The sequence below is a fragment of the Callorhinus ursinus genome, unplaced genomic scaffold, assembly GCF_003265705.2.
Source record: "Callorhinus ursinus isolate GAN/ISIS: 27379988/994484 unplaced genomic scaffold, GSC_fseal_2.0 scaffold53, whole genome shotgun sequence".
NCBI classification, from domain to species: domain Eukaryota; kingdom Metazoa; phylum Chordata; class Mammalia; order Carnivora; family Otariidae; genus Callorhinus; species Callorhinus ursinus.
Genome location: NW_027397115.1, coordinates 2,169,323 through 2,197,208, shown reverse-complemented (window position 1 = coordinate 2,197,208; position 27,886 = coordinate 2,169,323). Strand labels below are relative to the sequence as shown.

General features: G+C 57.0%; 1 protein-coding gene across 7 annotated transcripts in view; it reads right to left on the bottom strand.

Annotated features, from left to right (window-relative positions):
• PMEPA1 (prostate transmembrane protein, androgen induced 1) overlaps positions 1-27,886 on the bottom strand; it is a 50,477-nt gene that overhangs the window by 6,770 nt on the left and 15,821 nt on the right. The window contains exon 1 of one of the 7 annotated variants that reach the window (XM_073883941.1): positions 26,670-26,841. The exons of 4 other annotated variants lie outside the window; for them this stretch is intronic. In XM_073883941.1, the coding sequence (XP_073740042.1) occupies positions 26,670-26,826 (157 nt within the window). In that variant the 5' untranslated portion in view covers positions 26,827-26,841. Of the gene's footprint in view, positions 1-924; positions 1,130-11,979; positions 13,079-26,669; positions 26,842-27,886 lie in introns of those variants that run through there. 2 more of the 7 variants (XM_073883943.1, XM_073883940.1) reach the window with 2 other exon arrangements.

Sequence of the window (27,886 nt, the reverse complement as noted above, 5' to 3'; positions counted from 1 at the left end):
CCCCCCCACCCAGCTCTCGGGAGGGAAGCCTCAGAAAAACCACATCCCCGGTGCCTGCAGATGCCGCCATTCGCCTTTCTTTTTTTCTTTTTTTTTTTTTTTTTTTTTTTGGTGTTGTTTTGTTTTTCCCCTCGAAGGCGGAAAAGCCCTCAAGTGCTGGAAAAGGAAGGAGGTTATTTTGATCCTGCCAGTGCCGGGGCGGTTTCTGCTGACTCGCGCGGGTCCGTGTCGAGGCGGCTGGGCAGCTGGCCGCGGCCGGTGCCAGCTGAGCCCCCAGCAACGGGCAGGACGCCAGCGCCGGGTCCTGCCAGGGACCTGGGTGGTGACACGGCAGACAGCTGCGCCAGGGCCGAGCCCCGCCAGCCTCCTCCAGCCCACGGCTGTCCACCGGGGGCCCAACACCCTGACGCCCGTCGCTAACAAGCAATTAGTCGAGGGCTCCCCAGGGCATAGGTTCAAGCTCAGGGCCACTGACTCAGCTCTTCCTCCTCCAAGACAGACAAACTGGGGGGGGGGGGGGGGGGGGGTGGGCGGTGAGTGCGGGTGGCAGGGGGTAAAGTGGAAAGCAACAGGAACATGAGGTGTGGCTGTGTCAAGGGCTCTGGCCACTCATGCTGGGCCCACCCAAACTCCAACCCTGCGAGGGCCAGCCCCTCCTGCCTCAGTTTCCCTGCGGCTTCCGGCAGGAAAAGCAATGCGTCCTAGGTGGGAACGTTACTGTTCGCAAAAGAGTGGAAGCTTCTCCACACAGAAACCCCCCCCCCAGCATCCTCTCCAAAGCCCTGGCCACCCCCTTCCTCCCACGCAGGCTCCCCAGGACACCACCTTCTCATGCCATGTTCTGTGTTTGCCCAACTGCACCGATGTTTACCTATTACACTGCTAGTACCTACTGCTGTTATTAAGTCGGGTGAGTCTGCCCACCAGAGGCCATGTGGCAATTTCTGGGCACACTGGCGGCTGTCACAATTGGGGGGCAGCACTCCAGGCATCTGGTGGGTGGGGGCCTCCTACAGTGCACGGGATGCCCCACGGCGAAGAATGGTGGGTCAACGGCGCCAGGGTTGAGAATCCCTGTCCAGGGCTGAGTGTACATTCGGGACACTTTTATCATCCTATCTCACGGGCGAGGAGAGCAAGGTCCAGAGGTCAAGTGACAGACTCTCAGCCCAAGGGCCCTATGCTGCTGGCTCCTCCCACCCAACCATCTGCTGGACGACCTCCTGTGCACCCAGGAACTCATCCTGGAGCCTGGGCCTTGGCTCTGGTTCCCAGGTGGGACCGTGTCCCATCTTGCCCTGGAGAGCCCAGGAGGGAGGGCGAACTGGCCAGGGACTTCAGGGAGACTGATCCTGAGTGCTGAGAAGGCTGGGGCCCTGCCCAGCAGCAGATCAAGCAAGCTTGGATGGAACCACTGGAGGGACACCGTCACTTTCCTGCCAGGAAGGCGGGCAGCAGGGCCTCGGACCCAGTAACTGTGGCCACACCTCCTGCCTCCCCAGCCAGGCTGGTCCAGGGCTTCAGCAGCCTGGTCTGATTCCCTAGGGCAGGGCCCTGTCTGTTAGGGCCCAGGATAAAGCTGCCCATTCAGGGGACACACAGGCTTGCTTTGTGTAACCCCCACGCCCTCCCTCCTCAGAGGGGCCGACACGTCCCTTCCCCCAGCCCCGTGCACTCTTCACCCCAACGGGGACCACGGTGGTGGGTTCCCTCCTGCCCCCTCCCCCTGCTGTCTCCAGAGGCCCTGCCCACACGAGCCTGGAGGAGGGGAGGTGTGCGGCTGGGCTGCCTTTGTCCTTGTCCCAGGCCCTGGCCCTCCTCCTGGTGTTTTCCGGGACCCAGAAGGGAGCAGCAAGACAGCAGCTGAGGCAGCTGGGTGGCAAGGGGGCAGTGGGTGAGGCCCCAGCAGGCCAGTGGGGGTGGACAAGCCCTCCACAGCCTCTCCTGACCCCACCAGGCTGGGCCCAAAGGGCAGGAGAACACATTTCTGGGAGAGAATCACCCCCCAGAAATGAGCCTAGCGCTGCTAGAAACACGAATGTGCCCATCCAGGGCCTGGGCCACAACCCCAGGAAATCCACGGGGCTGAGGGGAGGAAAAACTCTCAGAAAAAGAGAAGCCAGGACTGATTTCTGGGCTACATCCTGAAGTCAAAGGTCTGGGTCTAGGCCCCGAAGAGGAACGGGGTGCCGAGCGTCCCTAAGCTCTGTTACAGCTCCATCAGGGGAGCCCGCCAGGTGTGAGCCAGGGCCTCACCTCCCAGTCCATCCCAGCTTCCCCATGTAAAAGGAGGTTACGGGCACCGGGTGGCTGTGTGTGGACAGTGTGCTCGGCACTCAGGGAGCACTCCCTCCATGACCATGATTAATGAGGGGCTCCCATCACCCCAAGACAGCAAAGCAAAGAAGCCCAGACCCATAAGCCAACAAAGAGAGGACTAAACAGGGCCGCGCTGGATCTTCCAGGCCGGGCCCAGTGGCACAGGTGGGTGGGGGCGCTGAGGGGTCCAGAAGAGGCCCCCAGCCAGCAGTTGGTTCACACCAACCCATAAGGCAGGGCACATCTCTGGGCTGGGTGTGTTGGCCTGGGCTGTGGGGTGAGGGTGATCTGGTCCTGCCGATAGCACTTCCATGCCCTTTCACTCTGGGGGCTCCTTCCAGGAGATACCGCCGTTGGGGGACAGAACCCACTCTCCAGGAAATGTGCCAGGAAAGCACCTGCTAGAGAGGTGGCAAACTGCAGGCCACATGTGCACGTGTTCCCCCCCCCACGCCCCCCACCCCCCCAGGCACAGAGCTTCGGGCAGGCAGCTCCCTTCTTTCTACAGGCTGGTGCTGTCCGCTTGGCCCCGTTGGGCAGCTTGGGCTTCTACACCTCTGGACTCCTCTCTCCCGTGCCCAGGCAGGCTTCCTGAACCAAGCGTGAGCTCCCTCTCCCTAGACAGGCACTACTCCTTGAAACCCCAGCCACCGAACAGTCCGGCGGCCGAGGCAGGCCGGCCCCGTGTGGTCACACCTCCCAGATCTCTCCAGAACCCAGAAACCATCTGTGAAGCTCCCTGGCCTTTGGCTGGCAACACGTTCAAGAGTTTTAAAAGAGTTTAAAAGCCCTAGGCAGGCCAAAGCCTGCAGGGCGGGTGGTTTGGGGATTTCCAGCCACGAGAGGAGCCCGAGTGACTCAGCTGCTAGGGGCAGACAGGGGGCCACACTGATGCCACCTGGCTCCTTCCGTCTGACAGACCTCCCCTCCACCTGCACGTAGGCCCGGGGCGGGTTCTACCACTGCCCTCCCCCCTCCGTGGCTTTCACCACATGAGTCACAGCCAAAGCCAGCCAGCTCACAGACACAGGGGGACGGGGCGGGGGGTGGGGGTGGGCGGGCTGGTCAACAGCCCGAACCCACCACAGTCCCTGGAGCTGGTACTATGATCCCAACGGTGACAACAGCCACACAGAGCCTGCCTCCCCCATGTCTATGGGGTGGCTGCCGCCACCACTGCCACTCTGCATATGAGCATACCGAGGTGCAGGGCGGAGGCACGCCAGACCGCGCGCCTAGAAAGAGCCGAGCTGGATCTTCAAGCCCGAGCCCCCCTGAGGGTCTTGTTCTACTACATTCTTGCAGCTGTCCCAAAGCGTCCCTTAGTTTCCCCTCCGCACATCCCGAGCACCTATGAGGATGGCCAGTCCCGCCTCCCTGCATCTGCTCCGAGCTGGGTGACCCCGGGCACGTGGACCTCCGAGAGCCCCAGTTATGACCTGGCGTCGGGGTGTAAACGTAAGAGCTCAGACGAGGCAGGACACAGCAGGCACAACTGCCGACACCCCTCAATCAGGTCGGTGCCCTAGAGACGCTGAGAGGTTTGCCAGGCCGACTGCTCGGCCGGGGCACCTGCCTGGCCTGTGCCCCAGGGTCGGGGGTTTGGAGCAAGGTCAGTCCAGAATGGTCCCCCCGGGCGAAAGCCAGACGCGAGGCCACGAGGGACTCGGAGCACCTGTCCTGCGCCCGCTCCAAGGGCCTGGCTGCAATAGGAGCCCTTGGGAAAAAAACACATTTCTCTCATCTGGTTCCGGGCGGAGGCCTGCTGGCCGTGGGGAGGGCGGGGGAGCTCTGCCATTTCTCTTCCTAATTTCCCCCTTAGGGTGGGTGAGATGCGGCAGGCTCTCCGGGGTGGCCAAGCCTGTCTTCCACATGCAAAGTAAGGTCACTCTAATTTAATTTAGCGTCTTCTTTCCTGGTGAATAATTTCAAATTAACAGGCTCGTCTGCCTCCTCAGAGTGGCCTGACCCTCCCTTTTGTCTTCTCCTCCAGGGAGAGACACAGTCACTTTGAGATGTTTGCACGCCCATCTCGGGTCCTTTCCCAGCCCGCCTGATGCCGGAGAGAGGCAGTGTGCGCCCAGCACCCCCTAAATGCCAGGCACGGCCCACGTGCTCATGGGCATCGCCTCGGTGAATCCTCATGGTCCTTCTGTGAAGCACATACTAACATGCCCACAGCCCACACCGGCTCTATGGATGAGGAGGAGGAGGCTGGCCAGGGGCCATGCAACCCACAGGCCCAGGACCAAACTCCCAGCCCGTGCCTTCAGGGACAGGTTCAGCCGGCTGCCCCACACCCCACCGTCCCGAACAGCACGGCTCCAGCTCAGCAACGGCCCGGGTTCCAGCCAAGGGCGCGTGTGGAAAGGATCTGCTCACTAGGCGGGGTCAGGACCCTCTGGAGCATCACCCGCCATTCTGTCCACGCGGCTATAGTAGTTGTGGCTGGTGGTACCCACCTCCCCCACCGCCCCCAAAGTGGAGGAAAATCACAGGATGGCCCCGCAGGTCACACCAGGCGCTCGGGGGAGCTCTGGGCACCTCTCATGGCGCTGCGTAGAGATCCCGCCAGCTCCCATCTCTTCTGCGGCTACCTGAGCGCCAAGCACCGGCCAGGCCAGGACTTTCTCAGTCTCCCTGACAGCCCCCCGGGGGTGCAGCGTCAGGCCCGCCACAGGCGCGCAGCCAAGTCGGAGAGCAGCCCCGAATCCAGGCCTAGCCCGATTCTCCTCCTCCCTGTGGTGGAGCCCTGGCCACTGGGGAAGCCAGGATGCTCTCTCAAAATACAGTCTTTAAATTAAAATTCAATTAAACTTAAATAAAATTGTGGCTTAAGAAGGAAGCCAATTATATTAAAAAACAGCTATCAACTCTCAACCAGACTGGCGATACGGCAAGGGTATCCAGCATTATTTTTGTGACGCGGGGATAGTACAGCATTAAATGTGACCTGGCAGATTTCAATGTGATATGAAATCCGTGGTTTCCACCGGTGACCACGTGGCAGGTGCTGCTGAGGCCTCTGTGGTTTGGAGCCCGTGCTCCTGATCCGGTTGGTTAAGGTACAGATGCAATTCTTTTGCATCCAAGTTTATGGCCCCCTGTTCTTGGTGACAGAGCCTTGACCGGGACAAAACTCAGGAGCCTAGACTCAAACCCCCGTTCGGCCACTCCCCAGCTGTAAACGGGGAGTGGGCCAGTGCAGAACTGGGCGAATAAGTGCTATTCACTCTACATGGGTTGTATGTATACACACGGCACTACGTGAGCACAACGTGTCTCCCTTCCACAGGTACTATTAAGCGAGCGTGACTGTCACGAAGTTTTCAGTTAATCATCGGAGTAGCAGTTGGGTGCCGGAGCTCATTTCTCTTTCCTCAGCTGGAGAGCTGGGCCACAGTCCACCTGGCTCCTGCCAGCCCACAGGAGGTTTCCAGACCAGACGACCCCCCACTCCCCCACCCCCCTTGTGTCTGCTCCCAGCGGAGGGGCAGCCAGTTTGCTTCCTGGTTAACAAGCAGCCGGTGCAGGCGGCCCTGTCTGGCCTCCCGGCCGCACACCAAGGAATTAGGAATTGGCACTGTCTGAAATTTATGAAAATCTAATCTTGTTAGACCTGCCTGGATGAGACCCACTGGGGCGGGCTTCATTGTCATTCAGCAGAGCCCCAGCCTGCCTGGGGTTCCAGCCACATCATTACTGCCCCCCTCCCCCAACCGACCCCCCCTGCATTTGAATAAGAACCCGGCTCCCTCCCCACCTGGAATGTCAAATAAAATTGAACCAGACGTCAAAGGAATAACTTTCTGATCACTCCTGGTGCCATTTCAAACACCCCCAACGGCACATTTATTTCTTAGGATAAGACCATTTATAGGGGGGAAAAAAATGAATCTGTCTTTCTTTTGAGGTTTGAGAGGTGGGCAGCAAATCTAGGCCAGTATTCTCATTTTTAAAAACAGACCGAACCGCTTACTAAGTGCTTACTCTGTGCCAAGCGCAGTTGGGTGTCTGGCACCCGTTAGCTGAACGCATAGCCTTGTGATACTGTCTGGTGCTGTCTGGTGGCCTCAAGGAAAAAGTCACATGCTGGCTACTGAGGGCATGGGGGTGAGGCTCCCTGCACTCCTGATCATGATAAAATCCCAGGATACAGGTTAAGAACATGTTTGGCCCAACGGCTCCTGGGTTCGAATCCCAGTCTTGCCATTTACTGTGACTCTAGACAAATCACTCAATGTCCCCATCTGGGAGAAAAACAGAGGGATAGCCTCGTTCCTTCTTCCCATGGCTGCAGTGAGAACTACATCAGCTAATTTGGAGCCAACATGTCCAGGACGGAACCCCTCGAACCAAGACCTGCAGGCCCCGGTCAACGCCCGCCCCCTCTCCTCACACACACCTGGGGCAGGGGTTGTCTGAATCCACAGCGGCTGGCGAAGGCTCACCAACGTGGGCCCCCTCCCCCTGCCCCCGCCAGCGCTGTAGCTCATGGACGTAGAAATCGGGAGCACGTCTGTAGAGTGAAACTAACAAGCTCTCAGAACTTTCAAGCGTGAACACTTGACCTGGCACATCAACTTCTGGGCATTCACCTCCACATGCACTCTCTCCCCCTCAAGCTCACAGTGCTCTAACCATGTGTTCAGTAGAAGAACCAAGCACAGCCCCACCTCAGGGCCTTTGCATGTGCCCTTACTTCTGCCTGGGAAAAATCACTTTCCCCCATGCACATGCTTGCTCCCTTCCTTACCTTCCAGCCTCTGTTGCAATGTCCCTTCCTTGGGGAGCATCCCTGGGCACCCTGTCTGGGACAGTGCTCTGCCCCATGCCCCAAGCCTCAGGACCCTATGCCCCATGCCTGCTCTCCTTTTCGTTACAGCACTACTCTGCAGTGTTATTTGTGACCTAACCATTTACTTCCTGCCTCTCCCTACTAGAAGGTCAGTGTCACCCGAGGAGACTCTCTTTATTCTGTGTCCTCGGCACCTAGAATCTTCCTGTGATAGCGCACACAAGAAATACACTGAATAAAGGATCACATTTGTTCTCGTGGGCAAAGATGAGTGTCAAGACGGCCACTGCAGGTTTGCACACAAGGGCAAAAATCACCGGGAACCACTTAAACGTCCCCCCGAGGGGCCAACACAACCCAGGAAGCCACTGCCCCAGATCTGTGTGCACTGGCACCAAAGATGCCTGGATGACAGAAAGAGAAGCCACCAGATAGGATGAGTCCTTTTTTGTTTAAAAGAGAACAAACATATGTATTTAAAAATAAAAGTGAATCTTAGGACGCATATGTATGTCTATGGGTGACTATCTGTGTCTGCACTGACCGAGGACCAGCAGGACACCTGCAGAACAAGACGGCCAGGCGTGGTTGCCCTGGGGAGGACCCACAGAGGGGGCGAGAGGAGAGAGTCTAGAGCAGAGTCCTGCACACCCATCCTGAGACACACTTGTCCAGAGGGCAGCCAGACGCACGAGAGTCAGTGGGTGACAGCTGCGTGCTCTGGAGCTGGAAGGGGGGGCGGGGGGACATGCCCAGCTGGGAAGGGTGTGCAGGTGTGCACGTGTGCACAGGGAGGGACGGAGAGAGTCAGCCAGGTGAGGGAAGGCTGGAAGTGGCCCCCAGGACGAGGGGAAGGTGTGAGCCTGGACCACCTCTCTTGTCGTAGCAATACACATGCCAAAAGGACCCTCTCGTGCCTGGAGTGGCCGCCAGTCCGGTCCACACAGCCTGCTGTGGGGAGGTCTCCTATGACCCGGTAAGGGATCTCGTCCTTGTTTGTGAAGGATCGTTCAGGTTAGGGGGTAAAGTGCCTCTTACTCCCAAGGAGCAGCAGTGTGCACAGCCCCATCTGTTTCTGGGGCTTCACCCCACACATCCCGAGGTCGCTTTCTGGGGTGGCCTCGGAGAGGCTGCAGCTGCCCAATGGGGGAGCACAGGGCTGAGTGAATGCGTGAGAACCCCAGGGACAGCAGAACCTCCTGACCCACGGCTCCTTCACTCAGAAAAGACAAAGCCATGCCTTTTATCTTTCTTTGCTATTATCCAAATGGGGAGAACTAATGAGATTTTTTTCCTATTGTCACTGACATCGAACATCTTTAAACACCCACTGTCAGCAAAATATCAATCACCGTTCAAGAATTATTGGCAGAATGGAGTGAGTTCACGGTGAGAACGGTTTCTGCCATTGGACATGATGGAAGTGCCATGGAAAGTTATTTAAAATAAATCAAACGCGTTTTGTTAATTGAGGAGAACAGGGAGCAAATGGGGAGTGGGTCGCACGGGTGAGTGAGTCTGTCTGTTGGTGGTAGTGCTGATGGCCATAATCTTCTTGGAGGGCATTCTGGCAATACCTATCAAAATTAAAGATGCGTGCTACCCTGCAACCCAGCAATTTTTACTTCCAGGACTGTATCCAATGGAAACATGCACAGAAGGCCTGAAAGCATGTATGTATGAGTTATCTCTCTGCAGGGTTTTTTTTTTTTTTTTTTTTAAGTAAACAATCGGAGACCATCTAAATTCCCGGAAACAAACCCCGGTACATCACATTATGGGATCCGATGGGGCCATTCAAAATATACATAAATCTACCATCGGGTTTCTCAACCTTGGCATTACTGACATCTTGAGCTGGATAACCGTCTGCTGTGGGGTCCCGTCCTGGGCATCAGAGGGAGTTAGCGGCACCCTCTCCCCACCGGATGCAAGTAACACCATCACCCCTAAGTTGTGACAACTAAAAATGTCTCCAGACATCCCCTAATGACCCCTGGGAGGTGGGGGCAGGGGCAGAAAACTGGCTGAAAACTACTCGTCTAAGTATGATGTTGGATGGCTGTTAGCAATTATTCTCAAGAAGAAATAATGAAACGGGAACAGTGTATATAATATGGATCCATTTTCATAGCAAAAATGAGGATAATAATCAAATCATTTAATGGGAATACTTCTGGAAGAGGGAGACCGTGCTTTTTACTTTCTGTGTTTCTATACTGTTTGCATTTTTATGGCAAACACTGATCATTTTAATTCTTAAAATCCTAACACACGAAAACAACTCAGGCACGTGTGTGCTTGTGTGTGTGTTTCCGAGGGTGGCTGACAACGCCACTCGGGCTCGCCCTCGCCCCTCGGGAGGCACCGTGTGCTCCTTGAAAACCAGCAGATGTTTCTCTCAATTATCAATTTTCAAGAGCCTGGTGTTTCCCAATGGGAGTTGGGACGGCAGCCCCAGGAGAGGGGAAGGAAGCCCAGGCTCCCTTTCCAAGCCTCTCGGACAAAAAGCACCACTCTGGACCGGGGGCCACAATGCGAATGGCATGTGGCCACTTGTCAACAACTCCTCGGTCACTGCTGGAACTAACCTGGGAATTGAATTCCCCGGAAAAATGGCCCCCAAGAGGCCAGGCTCCCAGTAAACCCCGCAGGTGACAGCCGCCGTGGGGACTGTTCCTAACGCCAGAGCCTGCAAAGCCCACAGTGCTCAGCAGCTTCCCAAATCCTCTGTTTGGATCAGAAGGCAGCCGCGGGCTACGGGCCAAGGGCCGATGGTCTGTGCCCACCCCCCACCCCCCACCCCCCATGCCTAGGTCGACGCCTTAACTCCCAGCGTGGCTGTATTTGGAGATGGGTCTCTAAAGAAGGAAGGTTACAGGAAGTTGTGAGGGCGGGGCCCCGAGTTTACAGGATTGGTATACTTGTAAGAAGAGACACCAGAGAGCTCATTTTCTCTCCCTCTGCACTCACACATGGAGGAGGCCATGTGAAGACATGCCGGAGGCGGCCGCCTACCAGCCAGGAAGACAGCTCTCCCCAGAAACTGAATTTGCCAGCACCGTGAACTTGGACTTCTGGCCTCCAGGGTGGAAAGAAAATACATTTCTGTTCTTTAAGCCCCCAGACTGTGGTCATTTTGTTAGAGCAACTCCGGCTGACTAGGACAACAGCTAGAGGAGCTAAGCGGAGGGAATTCAACCACCAGCTGTGGGGGGCACCTGTCCAAGGCGGGGGGGGGGGAAAGACTGAGGGAGACACTGTCCCTCATGCACCCCTTCAGGACAGGACAGCCAGCAGCCGGGCCTCGACCTCCATGCAGGACGTCAGGGGCTTTTCCCGTTCATTCACTCAAGCAGCGCATACATCCTGTGCCCCCACCACGTGCCAGGCCCACCCCAGAGCTGAGCTGTTCCAGGCAGTGGGCACCTGAAATCCTACCGTGATTTGTCCTTTCCGCGGCAGCACAATTCGAATCCGTACTCCCGAGCACCTGGCTGGATTTCTACGTGGGACAGACGGATGATGATCCGACAATCTAAAGCCCGTCCACCCGGGAAGGTACAGCCTGCCCCATGTCCTGGTCTCCGGGGTCTCACTGCCCCTTCCCGAAGCTCTCTGGGACGGCCCTATGCTAAGGACAAGGGATCTGAGGCTGGCAGAGGCAGAACGACATGCCCAGCTCACTCACACAGCTTTACGTGGCAGGGCCCGGGACACGGAAGCCTGGTGTCCTCACCACTGCTCTCTCGTCAGAGCGGAGAGAAACGCCGAGCGAGCCCCAACCGCAAACCACCGCCTCCTGGCAGCCCTGTGGGCTAAAGCTGCGGTGGGCCCTCCACTCCCTCCGGCGTCCGCTCATCTCTGAGAAGGAGCAGCTAGCTGGCAGAGGCCTGAGTACCCCAGAAGCCGGGCGGGGCTGGAAGGCCGCCTTGCCATCACCTGAGCGCTAACTTGCTGGTCGCTGGAAGGCCCCAGGCACAGGACGAGACCTTGATGCCAGACTGTTTCACAGCCTTGTGGGGAGGTTCTAGGAAACAAGGCTGGACACACTGACCGTGGGCCGCTGCATGGACCACCCGGCTGGGCAGGGCCTGAGCCTGGGAGGAGCTCAGGTGGGGAGAGCAATGTCACCCCTGCAGGTGGAAAAGCGAATGTCAGTCCCTGCTTCTCTCTGAGGGTCTGGGAGGCTGGGTGCCTGAGGATGTCCGTGGGTCTGTCTCCCATCTACGATCATCTCTGTATTTGTGTCTCGGGGTGTTTGTGTGTTTCTGGGTGTTTTCCGTGTGTGTGTGCGCACACGTGAGGGAGGGAGATTGTCTGGGGTCTATATCTGCCAAATCTCTCTCTGTGACTCTGTACGAGCTCTTCCTCTTTCTTTTTCTGGCGACAGTCAAAACACACTCCCAGCGGGCAGTTACAAGCCTCCCAGACACCAGCCGCCTCTTCCGGTCCCCACCCCACAGGCAAGGCGATCCCAGCCCTCAGTATCATTTCCTTTTGAAACAGCATCTTCCAGAAGCAGGAAAATCCCAACGGCTGGGAAGACCAAGGTTCTGACCGAGGAGCTCACTGAGGCGCCTTTTCTGCCCTCCTAGATGGGGACGTGGCAACGCCGTGGGGGGCGAGCGGCCCAGCTCTGGATTCAAATCCAGACGTTGCCACATCCTGTATGGGTGACCTCCAGCGGTCACCTGGCCCACATGCCTTAGTTTCCCCCATCATAAAGATGGATAAGAATGCGTAACTTGCCAGGTTTGCTGAGATTAACAGAGGTATACGAGTTTTCTCAACGCTAGCCGGTACCCAGCAAGAGCATAATAAATGGCGGCCACCATTAGATTAAAAAGCAGACAACTCACCTGACCAGGCAAGGCATGAGGGGTTCGAAGTCGTCGGTGTTCATTTATTACATGATCTGGAGTGGCTGACACTGAGCACGTAAATTCAATTTGTATGATGGCAGCTAGTGTGGAGACAGGGAGAAAAGAAATAGCAAGAAAAGTCTACTGGGAGACAGACCTACATGGCAGCCCAAGGTCTGGCCGCAGACACCCAAGGTGGGTGGCTGGCTGGGGGTCCTGCCTTCGCAGGGCAGAGCTGGGTGACACCCAGGGGTCATCCCTCAAGACCAAAGGGTTCGCCTACTTGTCCTCCCCATATCCCTACTTCCTCCATGGCACATGGACTCCCCTCCCCCAGTCTATTCTGCACCCAGCAGCCAGAGCAATTTTTTAAAGTATCGACTGAATCACTGACTCACGCTCAAATTACAACCCTACGAGGCCTGCTCAACCTCCCACCTCCTTCCCTTGTTCACCACACTCCAGCCATACTGGCCTCTTTTCGGTTCCCACCCCAGGACCTTTGCACATGCGGTTTTGTCCTGGGATCTTTGCATGGCCTTCCCTGTTACCATGTCAAGGAGGCTTCCCAGTTGCCCCATCCCAAATACACCACACCTCTGCCCTCTGCATCCCGTGATGGCCTGCGTGGGCCACAAGGGGCAACGCAGTGTACTGATCGGGGCCTGGATTTTCCGGCCTCTGTCTCGTTCTGGCTCGCTGTGCCTCTGCCTCTTTATCTGCACCATGGGGCGAATGACAGCCCCATCACACTGGCCTGTTCAAGGATCGTAAGGTACCCAGAAAGCCCGTGGCATACAGAAGCGCTGTGTGCATGTTGGCTACTATGAGTAACTACCTCCTCTATGAACGTGCCTGCCTGCTGATTGCTGATTTCAACTCACCAGCCAGGGAGCTCCAAGAGAAGGCTCTTGCTGGTCCGGTCTCACGGTATCCCTGGTGGCTAACACCCTGCCTGGCCCAGTGCACGGCCCACAGTGACTACCTGCAGCAGGAAGGCATACATGCCTAAGGTCCTCTTGCAGGATTCACATCTCTCCACAGAGGCCAGAGGATACATGGGTCTTGACGGAAAGTGAAGGGCCTTTCACAAACTAAATGCAACTCTCAAGGACCCAGCTGCACTCCCAGGCTTCGATCCCAGAGAAATGAAGACTTGCATTCGCTCGAAGACCTGTGCGTGAGTGTTCACAGAAGCTGCGTTTGTAACAGCCCCAAACTGCAAGCAACCCAGATGCTCTTCAACAGGTGAATGCTTAAACTCACTGTGGTGCATCCACCTCGCAGTACGCTATTTGCCAAGAAAAGGAGCGAACTGTTGATCCACAAAACAACCTGGATGGGTCTTCAGAGAACTACCTGAGCAAAGAAAGGTTGCACACTGTATGGTTCCGTTTCTGTAACATTTTCAAAATCACAAAATCATAGAGATGAACAGATGACAGGTTGCCACCAGGGGTTAGAGAGGGAACGGGTGGGAGGCGAGTGTGGCTACCAAGGATGGAATTAGGGGGTCCTCGTGATGGAACTGTTTGGTGTCTGGACAGTGGCAGGCTCACACTTACCTACATGTGTGATAAAACTGCACAGAGCTAAACACATGCAGACACACGCACATGTGTACGCACACACACACACACACACACTCGCTCAAATGAGCACATGTCAGCTGGGGATGTGTGAGTGAGGTCGATGGATTGTACCAAATGTCAATCTGCGGGCTGTGATACTGTACCATAGCTCCGTAAGTCATTACCGCTGGGGGAAGCTGTGTGCTGCGCACACGAGCTCTCTCTAGATTATTTCTTGCAAATGCTGCAAACCCACAATTGTAACAAAACAAAAAAGTTTTCTTAAAAAAGGGAAAAGTACCGGGCAGGGGGGACCCTGTCCCTTGGGGCCCTAGCATCACCCTGGCAGAGGGCAAGGTTGGCAGCCCCAAGGGATCCCCAGGGCACAGCCCAGGCCTGGCCCTAGGAGGGTGCTTTGCTGCATTGGGGGGGACTCGGGGGGGGGCAAGAGCCGAAACAGAAGCCGCCTCCCCTCTCCCGGCCTCCCTCCCGTCTCCCGCTCACAGCATCTGCCATCTGGCTGTTGCAGCCAGCCAAATGAAACCATCTCTCGGCTGTCATCTTTCAACTTGCAGGTCTGGCTCCCAGGTTTGAAGATTAAATTCTAAACATGCCATTTAAAATTTAGAAACGAAGAAAGAAGAATTTAAGTAACTTCTAAGCACCGGCTGCTAGTGGCTTCCCCCTAGCAAAGGGCCAAGATCCTCCAGCTTCTTTCCCAAGGGGAGGGAGAGCAGCTCCGGTCCCCCCCAACGTTAAAATATCACTGCACCCCCCAGTACAGTCAAATGTCCCCCAAACAATGTCGCAGCGGGTCCCCGCCTCCCTGAGGTAAAGTGTCAAAGTATGGCCAGAGACGGTGACTACTGCCAGGGGCCCCTCAGGCCCAGAAGGGGCAGGAGCTGCAGGGACCCTCCAACCCGTGGGCATCTCTGAAGACACCGGAGTGTCCTCTCAAAGACCGCTCCCCTGTCTCCTCAGGAAACCTGGACTGAGCTGGAGCTGGTGTGCCAGGAACGCTGCTCCCCCCACATCCGGGGCTGCGTCAGCAAACGTCCGGCCCCACGGGGCTCACGCTGCCTGGGGGGCACCAAGGCTGGGCGAGCAAACGTGCCAACGAGCAGCAACCGCTCCCAGTGCTAGGAGAGAACATGAGAGGGTGGTGAGCGGAGCGCAAGGGAAGGACGGTCCCTTGGGCGGGGTGCCGCGATGACCTCCCTGAGACCTGACAGGTGAGGAGTGCCAGGGGAAGGAGACACCTGGCTGAACGAACGACCAGTGCAAATGCCCTGAGGTAGGAACGTGTGTCACATTCAAGGGCAAGACAGACAGATGGGCTGTGGCTGTGATGAGGAGTTAGCTGCCGGGGGCCTGGCAGATGTACATGAGACTCCCAGGCGGTGGCTGTGAGCAGACGCAGCACAAGAAATGTGTTTGAAGATGATTCGGGTACCGCCGTCCAGTGTGATGTTCCCAACAAGGCCACACGTCAGAGCGGTGGTGGAAGCTCTGCGAACGTGGCCCACTGAGCCCCACGTCCCCCACATCCACCACACTGAATCAGCATCTTTCAGGGGTGGGTCCCCGACCTTCAGGATTCCGTAATTCTTACAAGCACCCTGCTTTTGATCAACCAATCTTGGCCGGGCTTTCCCTCCTTAGGCGGATGAGCCGCTTGTTCAAGTAAACTCTTAGCTGAAGTCCCGGATGCAAAAGCAACCACTGGAGCCTAATATTTAACTGAGTATGGTGTCAGAGAGAGGAAGAGGGTGGACGCCTGGCACCTTGAGTGGTTCAGAGACCCCCGAAGCAGTCTCTGGGGGAGGCAGCAGCTTGGAAACCCCCAACGCGGGTCACATGCAAAAAGACGATCCAGAGAGGAGAAAGAGCTACCCTGGCAAGGCGAGGGGCAGGTGCCAGCCCCCTGGTCTCCTGAGCGTGGGCCGGCCTCGCTGGTGAATCTGCGCAGGGTCAGCTGGAGGCACCCCCCCCCAAGGGTGAGCGCCAGGGGCCTGCCCGTCTTCACAGGGGGTTCTAGCAAGCAGTGTGGAGCCTGGTTCGTGCCCCCCTTACGCCCCAGGAGCCTGGTCAGATGAGTGGACGGAGGGACTTGTGCCCATCAGACACACCAGCGGGGAGAGTTTCAGCCCCTGCCGCTTTGCTGGGCTCCGCAAACAGCTTTCGGTGCGTTCTATCACCCAAGGCTCCCAACCAACCACAGTGGGGAGTCCTGTCGCCACTTGGATCTGACAGACGAAGAGACAGACACCAGGCCCGCCCACACTCGCTCGGCAACCTCAAGGGCAGGTCCTGAGACATCTGTGCTTGTCCCAACTGGGAGAGGGATGCTACCGGCATCTAGCAGGTCGAGGGGCCAGGGATGCTGCCAAACATCCACGGTGCCCAGGACACCCTACAGGACAGAATGATCCTGCCCAAATGTCAACAGTGCTGAGACTAAGTAGGGCAACAGGGGATCCCGAAAGCACAGTACCCGGTGCACAAGACCCGCTCGACAAGCACCGTCAGGTACCAAGAGATTCCGAATTCAGCCCCAGTCTAGACAGCAGCAACGATTTCAATCACACGTGACTGGTTTGGAGAACGATAAACCGACCCAGTCTAAAAACTGGATCTGAAAGCACAGAATTTGGGGAAAGGCACTGACTGGACCTTTCCGCGGGCTGGAGCTGCCGCAGCGAGCCCGATCACTAAAGCGGCACCTGAGCCAGGCACACAGTAGGTGCTTCATGAATGCTTATGAAAAGAGTACGAGTGAGCAAGGAGGAACAGCAGTGCCCCCACCCCCGGAGGAAGAAGAAAACTAACCATCTGTGGGGTTCCGTTCAGTGAGAAAGGAGGGGGGAAGGGTTTCCGAAATGGGAGGGTCCACCTGTAGGAAAACCCCCAGCTGCTGCCTTCGGTGCAGAGGGCCGTCACTATCCGGGAGCCCATTCATCCAAATACACAGGAGGCTGCAGACTCAGGGGCCTCCAAGGGACCAAGTGCCCTCAGTCTCTGGGGAGAGCTGCAGTGGTCCCCGATGAGCCCCCGAATGGCAATGGCTCTGACCGTGGGGCAATCTTCACTGCCGGATCCCCCATGCCCTCCAAACCAGCAACCTGCCCCAGACTCCGAGGGACCCCTGCCCCCCCCGCCTGGGCCTCCTTCGTGCCAGGCAATAAAGGGTTGTGTGCAAACCGCCCTGAGCCCCCAGACCCCATTCGTACAATCTGCAGGTGGCAATGAGAGAGAAGCGATCGAAGGTTTTCCTGTCCTGAGTGACGATGACAAGGGTGGTCCCAGTAACGAGAAGCGAAAGGACCTTCCCAGACCTTTCACTTTCTTTTTTTTAAGGAGTTTTATTCTCAGATAACTGCAGATTTATGTAAGTTGTAAGAAACTGAATAGGAAGATCTCCAAACACCCTGTACCCAGTTCCCCAATGGTTGCATCTTGCATAACTATCATCTGTGCCTGTCCCAGAAACTTCCACACTGTTTAATCAACCGTTGTTTTATAGACCAGGGGACTGAAGTCTGGGCACCACCTCCTCCAAGTACCACAGCCAGACGAGCTGTGCCCCCCTCAACTCCCCTCTCCGAGATCCTCCACCCCAGAGCTTCCCACTGTTTGCATCCCACCCCTCAAGTCCTAGGTACATGTCAGCCCCCGAGAGCCTCTGGAACCACAACCCCCTGCGTTGCATCCACCAACCCCCCAGGCATACTGACGGACCCCCATTTCTCCTCCTCCCTGGCACCACCAGCATCTGAAACCACGTCTTCTGCCCTCTCCCCACTAGAGCCCAAGCTCCATGAGGGCAGGCATCTTCGCCCGCCCCCAGCTTCTCCAGTCACAAAGGAGCTCCACTATCTGATGGATGAACGGGTAACGGCCCCTTCCCCACACCTGGGCCTGCCCTGGGTCCCAATATAACCCGCACATTCCTGTTTACACAGCGACCCTTAGCTGCAGGTTACAACAGCTGTGCTCAAGGATGAAGGCTCGAGCAGAATCTGGATAGTCCGAGTCATTTCTGGACCCTGCCCCATGGCAGGGGACCACCTCCGCCGTCAATTCACCACATGGCTTCGGGGAAGCTGCAACTCTCTGAGCCTCAGTGTTCTCCATACAATGGGGGGGGGAATGACCCCCGAATTCCCTTGCAAAAACCAAAGCATAAGCTTCCCACCGACTACGGAAGGTCCCAGGTCCTAGGTCTTCCCAGAGGTTGGATGAACCATCCACTTGCCTGGGGGGGGGGGTCCCTCCAAGTCCAGCCACCAGCTGCCCCCCTGACAAATGATGGGAAACAGAGCCCCTCAGCCAACAGCCCCCACACTCAGAAGACAAGAGGACCCACTGATGAGGTGAAGCTCTGACTGGCTAGGACCCCCCTACTCTTCCCTTTTTAAAATTAAAACAAAAACAAAACCCACAAATCCCTGCAAGGGCACCTACTATCCATGGAGAGCCCATGGTCCCAGTCCCAGTCGCCAGCAGAAACGAGCTCATCCCGGAGGAAACAAAGTTCAACTGACAAGCTATAAATATTTCTGCTAAATGCTGCCGGGAGTAGGGCTTTCTGCATGAGCGGGCCCCACTGAAAAGGAAGGCGGCTCACCAGATTTGTTTCGAATTATGAAAATAGATGTTGTCTCCCCGCCACATCTGTTTTGCCTGACAAATGAGCAGCAATTCGCCTCCTAAATAAGGCAGCACACCAAGGCCGCCTTGAAACCCCGGCCTCTCCAACTCTTCTGAGAAGGGAAGAATAAGGCCAGGCCTCCCAGATTTGAGCTCTGAAAAGTAGACTTTAAAATCTCATCTCTCAAGCTGCGGGCTCCTGGGGCATCCGGGCCACGCACCTGCTTTAGCGGGGCTTTTGCAAGGCTCACGTCTCCCTGCACATGCTGAAGCTGCTCTTATTAACGGGATCTTCTGCTGTTCTTTTAAAAAAGACTGGGAGACATGATAAGTTATTTAAAAACGCAAAAAACAAACAAACAAACAAACCCCCAAAACTCAAGCCAAGAGCACATTCCTAATGTGCTGAGAAAGGACAGTTTTTGGAAGGGACTATCAGTGCTGGTACCACTCATCTCTCTATGCCATGCTGGCTTGGTGACTGGGTTAATATAATCATTTTCCTTTAATTACTCCAAGACAGACCCAATTCCAGCGCAGACGCGTCTGCCAGCCGGCGGATGGGATCCTGAAGAGCCCATCCTTCTTAAGGCCCTTTCTCGGCGAGGGCACCTCGGGGAGGGAGCGGAGCCAGCGCAGTGTGTCCGCACCCATGACAAACTTGGTGATGCTGTTTTGGTCTCTCTCTTAAAGAAAGGCCCCCTTTTCTTCAATTTGGGATTTTCTCCTTAAAGGTGGACATCATGGTACTGGGGAAACGGAAGAAAACCTCAGTGACAGCGTAACTCAAAACATGACGCACTCAGCCACCCGACCTCTGCCTTCCAGGGGGAAAGGCATTTCAGGTTTTCAGGCAAAAGCGATGAAGAGCCCCACAGCTCACGGTCTCTCGCCGCAGCTCATTGTTTAGCTGCCCAAACAAAGCCAGTAATAGGAACAGACCCATGCGGGCATGATGGGAATAATTGGTGTAAGGCACCGCTCCCGCCTGTGGGTTCTGTTTGGGGAGGGGATAGAAAAGAAATAAAATGATCGGGCCAAGAAGCCCAGCGTGCGGAGACGTATTTTCCCCGTGTCCTCTCTCCTGCAGATGAAATGCCTAATCCCCACCCCCCACCACCCCCCAAGGAAGCAGACTGATACCCTGGATTTGCTTGGCCTGGCAGAAATGAGATGCAGTTCCGGGATCCCAGGAGACATCTGGCTGGCTGCCCGCCCCCAACGCTCTCCCCACCTTTTGTGCCCCCTACCATGTAAAACCCCGAGGCAGATTGATGACTGCTGGGCGGAGGGTGGAAATTTATGGCTTGGCAGCCGGGTCAACAGCAATGACAATAGTTTGCAGGGGGCTGCGGGGGGGGTCTGCTGGCGGGGTGGGGGGGAGGGCACCACGTCTCTCTGCCTCTCCATCCTGCAGCCCCTACTTCAGAAGGGAGCTCCTGTGTCTGCCCCCTCCCAGTGGCCCTAACATACAACCGGACTATAACTCAACTTGATTTCCTAAATCCACTGGCTTTGTGGCTGCCTCCAGGGGGGGGAGTGGAGAAGCCTCCCCCACACATCACAGAGTCGGGAGAAAGCCCAAAGTGGCCCACTTTCCCGGTGGCAGGCAGGACGATGCCATTTGCAGGTTCGGTTCCTGCAGGGATGGCAATGGGTGGCTGGGGGGTGGGGGTGGCAGGGCATGCGCCCCCATTGCCTGCCCCCTTTCCACCCCACAACAATCACCTAGTCGCTATGGCAATGAGGTTAATTAACGCATTTGTTTGCTATAACTACAGCGTTGGACCCACTCAAGGTGCCCTGATATTTCCATCCTTCAAAAGCCAACCTCTGGTGTTTTATTTTGCCCATGGGTGCCACCCCCCCAAAAAAAGAAAAAAAATGCAAAAGTGGTAAGAAGCGGAAAAAGTTGCGGGAAGGGGTGCAGGGGGCTTCTGCCCACCCGCATAGGGGATGTCGCTTGGAATGTCACTTTCTCTCTTTTTGTTGGTGACGGTATAAAATTAGCACAGTCAAGGAAATGTGTTATAAACACAAAGACACTGCCGGGAGGCAAAGTGCCTTCATTTCAGGCAGGGAGGAGAATCGCCCCAGAGAGAGAACAGTTTGGGGAAGGGGGCGGGCGGTCAAATGGCTAGAGGAGGTGGCGGCTGCAACCTTCCCACTTAGTGTCCCGTAACCAGAGGGAAAAGCCATTTCCCTGCGAACGTCCATCTGCAGGGCGTCTAGACATAAAGAGGACAATTAAAGAAAGAAAAAAAAAAAAGCTGCATGCCGCGGTCACCCACCATCTCCTCCTGGCTGGGGCACCGGCTGAACCCGCGCGAACTGCCCAAACAGGCGAAAAAATGATATAAAACAAGAAAAGCCAGTGTGGGCTAGGGAGAGGCTGGGGCAGTCTGGGCCGAAAACAGTTTATGAGCAAGTGTTTTGAAATTCTGCTTTAAATAAGCCGGTAAATGAATTCAACCTTGTCAGATCTCTCTCCCTCACGCAGACCAAATATCCTGCTGGCGTGCTGTCTAGACACAGATAACAAAGGACTTTTTACAGCGCCCAGAGACGCGCTGACAAAGTAGCCAGTTAAAGACGCAGTGCTGCCTTCTCCGTCTAAAGCGATTTGTCAGATGGACTTAAATGAAAATGCTAAGTTATCGGTCTGGTTTGGGGTCTGCCGGTGGACGGGGCCGGGTGGGGGGAACGTATGGGGGCTGGCTGCTCTGGAGAAGCAGAGATCGAGTCCTCTCTGACTGGGCTGCACTCCAGGCTGCTCCGGGGCTGTACGTGGCCGGCCGGCAAATCATGCTCGCTCTTGTTCGAAGGAGCCGACCGCTAGCATGTTCCCGACACCTAGTGTGGGCGTTTCCTCTCCGGTGCTGTTCACTTCACACGGGTGGCAAAAGGGTTAAATGAAAATGCATGAGTGGGGGCCAGAACTCGTGTCCTTCTGCCTCTGGGGGCCCCGAGAATATACAGGAGAGCAGGAATTTGGTGTCACCTCCAACTTTGGGTTTTGCGGGAGGCTCTTGCCCCTGCTTTTACAAAGGCTGCTGCAAAATGGGGCCATGCTCCTCCCTTCCCAGGAAAGGACAAGGTCAGGGGTGGGCTGGCCTCGGGGTGCATTGCTGGGGCGCACTCACTCATAGGGTTATATGACCCTAACATATCTGAAACCAGGGGCTGTGTCTCTCCCCAGCCAGGCCAGGTCAAAGGGAGGAGGAACCGCACCCCAGACCCGGTGGTGGGCCAAGCACAGGGCGTGTGCAGACCCCTTGGCCAGCCTACCACCTGGGGCGGCCCGATGGGGCTGGGTCCCCTAGATGTGGGTCTCTGGTCTCTTCTGTTCAGGATCGCCAGCTTCTGGAGCAAAGCTTGATGCCCACCAGGTGCCCACCAGGGTTCTTTCTACCAACCTTCGCTACCTTCGCTGCCTTCCCTGCCGGGGCGCCGGCCAAAGGACCACTTCCTCTATATGTCTGTCCCTGCCGGAGGCAGCTGCTATTCTGAGACTCGCCTGCCCTCCCTTCCTGTGTCCCTCCCTCCCACCCTCAAATGTGGTGGAGTCCAGACACTGGAGCCAGACACAGACCAAACTCCAGCTGTGGCCCTGGCAGGCTGTGGGGCCCGGGCCTCAGTTTTTCCAACCGTGAAACAAGGTCCTGGCCACCCACCAGCCCTGAAGGGCTGTCGTGAGCATTTAGTGCCCTCCTGCGACTTGCTGCTGACCCAGGTCCTGCGGGCCTCTGCGCCTGGGAGGCGGGAAGTGGGGGCCGCCTCGCTCCGAGGGAAGAAGAGCCCACAACACTCCGAGCGGAGCTCAGTGCTGGGCACACGGCAAACACTCCCAACAAATTCCTGTTAGGACGAGAATTCCTACCCAGAAAAGCCGTCTACACCAGCCCACTGGGACCTCCCCAGGGGGTTACAGCGACCAAAAACTGCTCACATAAAGGGTATTACAGGCTATGTGCTCCCCCTTCCACACGCTCATTTTTAATAAAAAACTGATGTTAATCTCCGCTCCTCCCACGGGGAACGGCCCACGGCTCCCCATCTCTGGGCAGAACCTCTGGTTTCACCCGGACACGCGGAGTGAGCTGCTGGAAGACGTCCGAGCCGCTGGGGATCGGACTTGGGGAGTCAGAGCAGTGTTCTCGTCGGCCAAGAGGGTTCAGGCGGAGCGTCGGGAGACGGAGGTCCTCACGGTCCCTGAGTCCCAGCAGGGCCGAGACTCACCTGGGTGACCCGGTCAGGACTAGAAAGAACCCAGCTCCTTCCCGCACGTGCGACTCCTCCCCTCCCCGCGCTGTCACTCTCACCTGTAACCAGGGCAGACAGGGACCAGTGACGCCATGCCCCCAGAGCCCAGCCATCCCAATGTCGGCCAAGCCAGCACAAGAGACGTTTTTGCCGACTCTTCCCCCAACGTAGTCACGGAGAGTCCCTGGCCTGAATGGGAATGAGACAAGTCCTGCAGGGCCAGATCGGGGCCGTCGGGATAGCACAGGAGGGGTTGGGCACCGAGGGTCACCGCAAACAGCCACCAGAGTGTCCAGCACCTCTCAGCACCTTTGCTCCCACGGAGCCCCTACGCTGCCTGCCCTTCTCAACCCTTATGCTTTTCCCAAACTCCTCTCAAACCCACAGGGGCTCACGAACGGCTCCTGAGAGCAGCTCTCCTGCTTCTCCTTCCCCACGGCTGCCCCAATAGGTACCGTGGCCTGAGTGGGTGATGAGCGCCACATGCCACCCCAATTCTGAGGGCTTCTCCCCACCAGCACAGAGCTGGGAGGGGCCTTCTGGTGGGAACAGGCCATTCAAAGAGGCAAGTGATGGGCTCCATCACACAAGCCCTGTCCTGGGCATGCGCCCCCACCCCAGCCACAGGCTTCCCCGGCTGCCCCCACCGTCAGCCCACCCTCAGTGGCCTCTGCCATGCTCTCTACGAGCTCGGAATTCACCATGAGATGGGGCGCCTGCATGTCCCCCCATCCCAAGAGTGAACAATATCACAATCAACATCAAGAGTGATGGCACTCAACTCTGTACCAGGCAGAGAACGTGGATTGTCCCACGAAATCCTCACACTGGTTCGCCCTGTGAGGAATGCCTGCGGTCACCTGTGGCCCCATTTTGCAGATAAGACTGTGAGGTCACAGACCTTGCCAGTCAAGAATGGGTCTCAAAGCAGAGTATCCAACTGGAGATTCTGTGTCTCTGCTTGGCCAGCAGCAGCTCCCAGCGTTGCCCCGAGCTTCCAACGAGATGGCTTCGAGGGTCACAGCTCAGGGATGTTTCTGTCTGCCCTGCCCTTTATGAAGCACCCAGACCTCCCCGAAGTGGGTGGAGGCCGGGGGACGTGGTTCAGCGTCATCTCTTCCCACAGTTTCTTGGGCTCAGGCCTGGCTGAGCACAGCCTCTGGCCCTTGGGTTTCCACTGGCTGCCTGGCGCAGACCCGACTGGCACAGGCTGTGGGGTTTTATTTAGACAATGTCCGCTAAGCAGCTCTGGGCGCGCAGGCCTGAGGGGGCGCCAACCTGATTGGGTTTCACAGGGCGTTTGTCGGGAGCTGCCTGCCTCGTTACAAATCGGTGCGTGCTCGGCTGGTAGGGCTGGTCACTCGACGGGCAGGCGGGGACGGCGGGCCGCCTCCTTTGAAACTCACTCCCACCCCCTTCTTCGTTCAGGGAAGACTCCTTCCAGCCTCAGCCCAAACCCCTCTCTGGGGCCGCTCCCCACCCCCCTGACCCTGCAGAACAAAAGGGAGCAGGAGCGTCTAGACGACCAGTCTGAACGTGAGAAGGGGGCATTGTATGACCAGGACGGAGGCCTGGCCTCCCAGGCGGAAAGGTCGGGGCGCGGGGGCGAGGAGAGGGGGCTCTAGCCGGGCCCGCCTCTCTGGTCCCACGCACTGGCTGTCCCTCCTGGAGAAGCGAGGTGGCCAGAACTCTGCCCCAGGAATCCGGACTGGGTCGCTGCCAAGGCTGGACGCGCTGTCTCCACATGAAAAATGGGGAATCCCTCGGCTCATCACTGAAGGAACAAATCCATGGGAAGCCCTCAGAACAGTGCTTGAAACCGGGCGGCAGCCATAAATACAAGCCGTTTACCAGGAAGGCCAGTTTAGAAACTTCATGTGTATTCTGGGCTGTGGTGGCGAGGGACCCTAGGGTCTTCCTGAGTCTGGAAGGCCTTGCTCCGAGGGGGGGGAGGGGACCCTTTCCTGGACACTTAGGCCACACAGCTGCTGGCCTGTGTGACCCCAGTCCCCTATTCACCCTCTCTGGGTCTCAGGGACCACCCCCCGCCCCATCTGTGTAATATAAAGCGAGGCTCGAATCCGATCTGTGGTTTTTCAGGATTGTCTTACGAGCAGAAGCCTTTGGTTTTGAATGAAGGTCTGACTTGGGAGTCTGAGGGATCTGACAGACCCAGACAGCACCGCTGGTGCTGACATGCAGCCGGGGGGCGTGACGCTGGGCACTCACAGTGGCTGAGGTTTACCAGGCCCTCACTATGTGCCGGTGCTGGCTGACCCTCTCCTAACACCTATGCGCTCCTCCCCTTGCCTCTGGGACAGAAACTGTGGGCATCAGCCCATTTGACAGACAAGGAGCTCGAGGCTCTGAGTGGCAGAAGCACAGGCTCAATTTCTGGGCCGCCTGGGCTGTGCCAGAGGAGGGGCAGGAGGTCCCCCCGTCCTTCCCCCTCCCTAAATTGCTGGGGTGGGGGAGGCCTGCACCCATCGCCCCAGCCATTGCTACCAGCTCTTTATCAGCCTTCATTGCAAATGCCCAGAGACAGGCCTGCAGAGCACTTTCAGAATAAGCCCGTCTCCACGTGATGGGATTACAGGCATCTTGACTTGTGTCTTGGTCATTTATCAAATTCTTGGAATTTTTGTTAAATAAAGAGCACCTATCACCTTTTCCCATCAGAAGAACTGTGCTGTATTCACGGCCACACAAAAGGAGACGTGCTCATTCTCGCTGGCAGGGTGGTGCGCCTTGCTCGGGCGTCCTCGGGGGTCCTGGGTGGAGTAACATGGCAGGAGCCAGAGAAGCAGGCATGAGAGTTAGGCCCGTGATCCCCTACTTGGAATCTGTCCTGGGAAGCACCCAGAGAGGGAACCAAAGTCTCAAGGATGCCCCCACCCACCAGAACTCGCAGTATCTGCTCCTGCCCCAGCTGACTGAGATCTAGGACCCACGTTCCTGAATCTGTATCTCCTCGAAGAAAATTGCAAAAATGTAGGTTCCTGGCCCACTCCGTGTTTCTGGATCGGCACCCCAGCAGCAAAGTCGGGAAACCTCTCCTTTTCGGTTCCATATGTAAGGGAACCATTGCACCCGATAAATTAGGATGCATCCACAGCAGGCGACCCCGGGCCCCCCCGCCCTGCCCCCGCCGCTGCTCCCCCCACCAATTTACAGGGTTGATGGAAAAGCAGAATCAAGAGAGAAAAACGGTCCCACTGCCCTGGGCCCCCTCTGTCCCTCGATGTTGTCCTGCAAGACTTCCCACAAGCTGTGCTGTGCAATCATCGGTTTTCTTGCTGATTTTCTGTCAGCCATACTCGAGTTTGTCTTCTTCTTTCGTGGCTGCGTACTTCCAGAACATTCGGCCCAACACACAGTAGGTGCTCAATAAATGTGTTCAATGAATGTGCATGAATGAAGGAGTAAAATATTGAGGGAAATTACCCACCAGAAAGGTTCCTTCACGAGCACAAAATTACAGATGACACACCCCGCCCCGACCCCTGGCACCCCCCCCATTAGTATGCACCCTTCTCTTGCTCTTCTTCCTCATTAGCACATCCACGGAGGTGCCTTCGGCAGCGGGCTGGGCTGGGGTCCCCGAGCAGGGTCTGAAAGGGGAGGGGCCGTGATGCAGGGCTGAGTCACAAAGGGTCTCTGGGCAGGTTGTGGCAAGGGTGAAGAAGCTGCCCGCGGGACGACGACTTAATAACAGAACACGCTACAATTCTGGAGCATTTACAAGGCACGGAGCACTGAGCTAAGCACATATTCCCCATTTGATCCCCACTATGATCCTATGAAGTGACTGACTCCTAGGATCCCCATTTTACAGATGAGGAAACAGGCTCAGAGCAGGGCAGCAACCCCAGGGACACTCCCCTAGTGGTGCGGGTCCAGGCTGTCTGGCTCCACTGCGGCCCCCGCCGCCTTCCCCTCCTTGTGTCTGGGTCCTCAGTGCCCACTCACTCCAGACACACTGGGTCTGGCTTTTTCGAGGACCTCACCAGGCTGCAGGCATCGGGGTGTACCTGTGAAATCGTGGGGTGCAGGGGTAGATAATGGGGCTCTCAGGGCCAGAGGCAGGAAACCACAAATGGCCAGGAAAGAGGGGCGGAGCCCCCAACCTCAGCGTCCCTGGTGCCCAGTGTCCCCGAGCCTGGTCCTCCAGAAGACCCCTCCTCTGCTCAGAGGAGCCTGTACCTGGCCTACAGCCAGTGGAGGACGGGCACCGCCAAGGCCACTCTTGGTCCCAGGACGAACTCCTTGAGGGCCGAGGCTGCCAGACGGAGGAGAGGGAGAGTGGCCTCTCCCATGCCGGCTGGAGCTGCTGGCTTGGCACCCACAAGCAGGGCGGCATATAGCGGCCAGCGTCAACCTGGAGCTCCAGGCCTCACCCGGACACTCTTCAAGGTGGAGAGGAAAGGCAGAACTCTAGGAGCCCTGAGCTACCATCTCTCCCAGCGACTGGCAAGGCTGTTCAGATCCGTAAGGGGCCATGACGATCCCTTGGCGGAGCCCGCAGCCCACACTCAGCTCAATTTGTGGGCTTGGGACCCAGGCTGCTGGGGTTCGGGTCCTGGCTCTGCCACTCACCAGTCATGGGACCTAAGGCAAGCGCCCTCTAAACCTCAGTGTGTCCATCTGTGCAATGGGTCTAATGACAGGAACTGTTGCCAGGGGGCTGGGAGGATTCCATAGCACAGGGACAGTGCTGGGCAATGTGCTTATGGGCACAGAGGGGCTGCTCAGGACTTGTTTTACTCTTAGGACTATTTTCCTGGCTTTTATACTTCCAGTCCCTGCTGGGGAAGTGGTCAAATCGGACCGGGACCAACCTTAGGCAGAATGAGGGCACAAAGAGACAGCACAAAGCCCAGACAGGCCCCGAAGCAATAGAAGCACACTGTCCGCACTCAGCCTGTGAGCAGGCCAGGGGCCTCCGCCTCTGCATTCCCACCCGTGCGGCCAGGACCTTCCACATTCCAGCCAAGCTGCAATGCCTCTGTGGGCTGCAATAAAAATTCCTAGACAGGTAGTCAGGTAGGAGGCCGGCCCTGGGATGAGCAGCAAGAGGGCAAGGGGGCAAGTGCCCTGCCGGTGAGGCCGGGTGGGGGGGGGTGGTGAGGGATAGCCTCCTTGTCTTTTCCTCTTGGTCCCCAGGACCGGACCCAGACCCAGGATCTGAGGACTGGGCTCCAGGTGCAGGAAAGTCTGAGTCGGGAGCTCCCTGGGGAGGAGCCTGCCTCCCCCAGGCAGACCAGTCCCCTGGAGGGACTCTGCTCCCTGTGAGGAGGTTCAACTGTGGTGTCATTGTGGGGGGTCTTCAAACAACTCCCTCCACCACCTGTCACACGCCAACTGTTTTGAAAATAGTCGAAATAAAGCATAAGGTCTGCCAAACCCCAAGCCAGACAGGC